This window comes from Quercus suber, unplaced genomic scaffold (assembly GCF_002906115.3).
Source record: "Quercus suber isolate HL8 unplaced genomic scaffold, Cork oak 2.0 scaffold_325, whole genome shotgun sequence".
In the NCBI taxonomy this organism is placed as follows: domain Eukaryota; kingdom Viridiplantae; phylum Streptophyta; class Magnoliopsida; order Fagales; family Fagaceae; genus Quercus; species Quercus suber.
Window position 1 is genome coordinate 681,814 of NW_027069778.1, and position 4,699 is coordinate 686,512.

General features: G+C 29.6%; 1 protein-coding gene across 1 annotated transcript; it reads left to right on the top strand.

Moving 5' to 3' along the window:
- The first annotated feature begins 565 nt into the window (after positions 1 to 565).
- Positions 566 to 1,177, top strand: LOC112016450 (uncharacterized). Its single transcript, XM_024049015.1, has one exon. It carries the CDS (start codon positions 566 to 568, stop codon positions 1,175 to 1,177), a length of 612 nt encoding a protein of 203 aa, XP_023904783.1.
- The last annotated feature ends 3,522 nt before the right edge of the window (positions 1,178 to 4,699 follow it).

The window sequence follows — 4,699 nt, forward strand, 5'->3', positions numbered from 1 at the left end:
TACTTGTAGTTTTGTACATGTAGGAGTAAACTATAGTAGCATATAGCATAGTTAGTGATAAACAACTGTCGTTTATATTGTACAGCTTAATGAGTTAGTTACAGGTTCACTCCACGTGTACAGTTTGTATTGGATAGTTGGGTAGTTATTTTTCTGTTTCTTTTTCCTGCCTCTGTTCTCACTATATAAAGAACAAAGTATGATAAGTTTATTCAATGAATTCATTTTACAAGTTTCATATCGTTCTATCCCTCTATGTGTGTTTACATTCCTGCATTGATGAACCTTTGAAGCTTGTGTGATATTCAATAGTTAATAACTCGTTTTGTGCCACTTATTGAATTGAAAACCATGTATCATCACCACCATTTTTTTTCTTCTTCTGTGCAGTCTCTTTTCTCCATATATAATCATAGTATATTTTTAAAATATTATTATGAACCGTTTTTTTTTATTTGATCAAACTCCAAATTCATGTTTATTTTCACTTAAATTGTCCAGGAATTTTGAGATCCACGAGGAACAGGCTAGGCATTGACTTGTGAAGTCAATCTTCTGAGAAGATATGTTGAGAATTACTGAGATACAACATCCCAGCCACAGGCATCGGCTTACGCTGTTCACGAGTGTCCAAACTTCTTTCAAGTTTGATGAATGTAAAGAGCGAGGGCTTGAGACATGTTACAAGTGTAACGAAAGGAATTGTAACTTTCATCTTCATGAAGATTGCGCCTTAGCTTCTGGTTCTGGTCCCATCACTCACCAATTCTTCAAGAATTGCTGCTTCAAATTTCATGGTGAGTATCAAGCTGATAATAGAAATTGTGTTGCATGTGGGAAGAATGTCAAAGGGTTCATGTACGAGTCTTCAAGCAACGAAGCACTTGTACTTCACCCTTGCTGTTTGAAGCTCCCACATAGCAAGACTACTTCCGATCATGGGGTGAGTGTAACTCTTCGTGAACAGGTCTCACTCATGAGATCAAAGTGTCAGATATGCAACAGGAGGAAACTTTCAGAAAATATTAAGGGCTGGGCCTATGTTTCCGATTGTGGCAAACACCGATATCATGTGGCATGTGTGAAGGACATGATTTTCAACAATTTGCACAATGTTCAAGTCCTTGCATCAACTGATGGAAGTAACACAAGTACCTTGAGCTTGCAAGTGCAGTGAAGCGTCTTCAATGGGAAAATTTTCCGCAAGTATGGCGGAAAAATAATAAAATTGATTGTTGAGGTCATTATTTCTGCCATCTTCGGAGATGCATTATCTATCATTCTTACTCTTGTAGATGTTATACAACGAAACTAGTATGCTTTCTACAAAGAAGAATGTTAGGCGGTTCCTCCTTGTGCTGTTAAGTACGTAACTGTTCGTTTTTCCTTTTGGAGAAATTTTCTTCAAAATTGGAATAAGATCGTTTCAATTTCAATATGTTGCTCTGGACGAAAATAGCTTCACGTTGACAGGTGTTGTTGCCTGTTGGTTTAATCTGCTTTTCATTTGCTCGAATGTCAAGACTCGCTTGGTGACATCTTGTTTTTTTGTTAAAATTCACTTTTTCTTTTGTAACCTCTAGCATTTGTTCTACTTGTGATCCCACTCTTTTATAGTGAAAGTTTTTAATAAACTAGGAACCGCGGTTTTTTCCTTCTTCGTTGGAGAATTTTCCATGTGAGAATTCAATATCTTGATTGTCTGAATTTTTTGTTTATATTAAAATAATGTTTGGCTAGTTTATTTGGGACACCCGCCATTGCATTTGCACAAAGAGGGAAAAATGATATAATTCCGTTGTGTGTTGTATTACTTAATTGGCTATTTTCCCAACAAAGAGTTTCTTCTCATAGAGGAGAAAACTCTAATAAAAAGAATAATTTGATTGTTTTTATGGGGTTAAAACAAGAGTTGTGCAAGAGGGTTTGAGCATTGTTATCCTTATTGTTTATAGTTGTTATAGGTAGGTTGTTTGTTAAACCAGCCAAATTCTTCTATTCTTTATATGTGTTCCTGTTTAATTATTTGTTGTTAATGTTATTTCATTATTAGTTTAAATTCTTGAGTTTTATTGCACAAGTGGAAAGAAAAATTCCACCAAATTAAATTGAACGACAGTTCTTTATTATCTTTGTCAAAGAAAATCCAGTCTTGTAAATTGTAATAAGCTAGCCTCAATAGTCTATATTGTCAAAAAAGATTTATTGGCCAAAAAAGGAAATTAATAAGGAAACCTACAGGTTTATTCACTGATCCAAGACTAGGATTAAGAATTTAAGATGATTAAAAGATTTTTTTTAATGTTCTCAGGATAATTTAGTCTTAGCATCCTATCTATCCCATTTGAAATAAATAGATCGGATTTTATTACATTATCAATAATTTAAATATTTATCACAATGATGATAGTTAATACAGTATTTGTTTATATGTTGGCAGTATGAAAAGAGAATATATGTATTAAAAGAAGTAACTGCTTGCCTTTCTTCTTGTAGAAATTTTCTACGTAATTAGCCACTTTCAAAAATAAAAATTGGCTTTTTGCAAATGTTGTAACCTTCTTTTTTGATGAGATATGTTGTAACCTTTTTGTTATAGGTGTGGTATATCTATCTATACCATACTAGCCTCACCACACGTCTTTTGTGTCTGTAATGAGAATTTTTTTTAGGTGTTTTTTTTATAGGAACTTGGGGAAGTAGTTTTTTTTCGAACATGGGGTAGTTTTTTTTTTTAAAGTAACATGGGGGTAATTTTGGTTGTATACATGGGGTAGTGGAAAGTTTTATAGAACATGGAGTAATTTTTTAAACATGGCAGTTTTTTTAATCAATTTACGATTTTAACCTCATTTTTATATTTTAGGAATAATGATAAGTTAATTAAATTATGGGTATTTTTGAAATAAAAAAGACAATAACTAACTTTCAGAATCCTCTTAATATATAGAGAGTAAGAATAATGATAAGTTAATTAAATTATGGGTATTTTTGAAATAAAAAAAGACAATAACTAACTTTCAGAATCCTCTTAATATATAGAAATATAAGAGGATTATCTCTTTTAACAGGACTTTTATATGGTTCAAAAATATCTTCATTAATGAATAATAACTTTATTCAAAAATTGGGTCATAAACGTCTAATAACAAATTTCATTAAAAAGAGAATTCCTAAAATTTAGGATTTTTTTTCCCTCTTGTTCAAAAAAGAAATTACATTTACTATTTATCTCTAGATTTTATCATTTTTATTTGTTTGAAAAATTAAAAAAAAAAATTCTAAATTATAATATATACAAATTATTAACTTTTACCAAAAAAATAAAAAGAGTCTCTAAATACAGTATTTGTTTATATGTTGGCAGTATGAAAAGAGAATATATGTATTAAAAGAAGTAACTGCTTGCCTTTCTTCTTGTAGAAATTTTCTACGTAATTAGCCACTTTCAAAAATAAAAATTGGCTTTTTACAAATGTTGTAACCTTCTTTTTTGATGAGATATGTTGTAACCTTTTTGTTATAGGTGTGGTATATCTATCTATACCATACTAGCCTCACCACATGTTTTTTGCGTCTGTAATGAGAATTTTTTTTAGGTGTTTTTTTTATAGGAACTTGGGGAAGTAGTTTTTTTTCGAACATGGGGTAGTTTTTTTTTTTAAAGTAACATGGGGGTAATTTTGGTTGTATACATGGGGTAGTGGAAAGTTTTATAGAACATGGAGTAATTTTTTAAACATGGCAGTTTTTTTAATCAATTTACGATTTTAACCTCATTTTTATATTTTAGGAATAATGATAAGTTAATTAAATTATGGGTATTTTTGAAATAAAAAAGACAATAACTAACTTTCAGAATCCTCTTAATATATAGAGAGTAAGAATAATGATAAGTTAATTAAATTATGGGTATTTTTGAAATAAAAAAAGACAATAACTAACTTTCAAAATCCTCTTAATATATAGAAATATAAGAGGATTATCTCTTTTAACAGGACTTTTATATGGTTCAAAAATATCTTCATTAATGAATAATAACTTTATTCAGAAATTGGGTCATAAACGTCTAATAACAAATTTCATTAAAAAGAGAATTCCTAAAATTTAGGATTTTTTTTCCATCTTGTTCAAAAAAGAAATTACATTTACTATTTATCTCTAGATTTTATCATTTTTATTTGTTTGAAAAATTTAAAAAAAAAAATTCTAAATTATAATAGATACAAATTATTAACTTTTACCAAAAAAATAAAAAGAGTCTCTAAGCACGCGCCAGAAGCTAATACTATATAGTACTATATACTTGTATAAAGTATGAACTGCACAATCTGTCTTCGGAATAAAAATGACTATTTTATTTATAATAAAAAAAATAAAAAAAATAAAAAAGAAGAATTAACTGATAATTAGTCTACCATTTCAAATCAAAATTAGAAGATCACTTTAATTCCGATTTTGATGAAATTTTTTAGTATGTTGTTACCAACAAAGATAGCTTAATATTGACCGGTGTTGTTGGTGGAAATTTCTCACTGTTTGCTTGGTTACCAACAAAGATAGCTTAAAATTGTGCAAATGTTTGACAATTTTAAAAGCAATCCCCATTGAATATGTACCAGCAAAGGGAAAAAGATGATAGAATTTTGATGTGTCTTGATAGAGGAAAGGACTCAAAAGGAGTATGAATGATTTGATA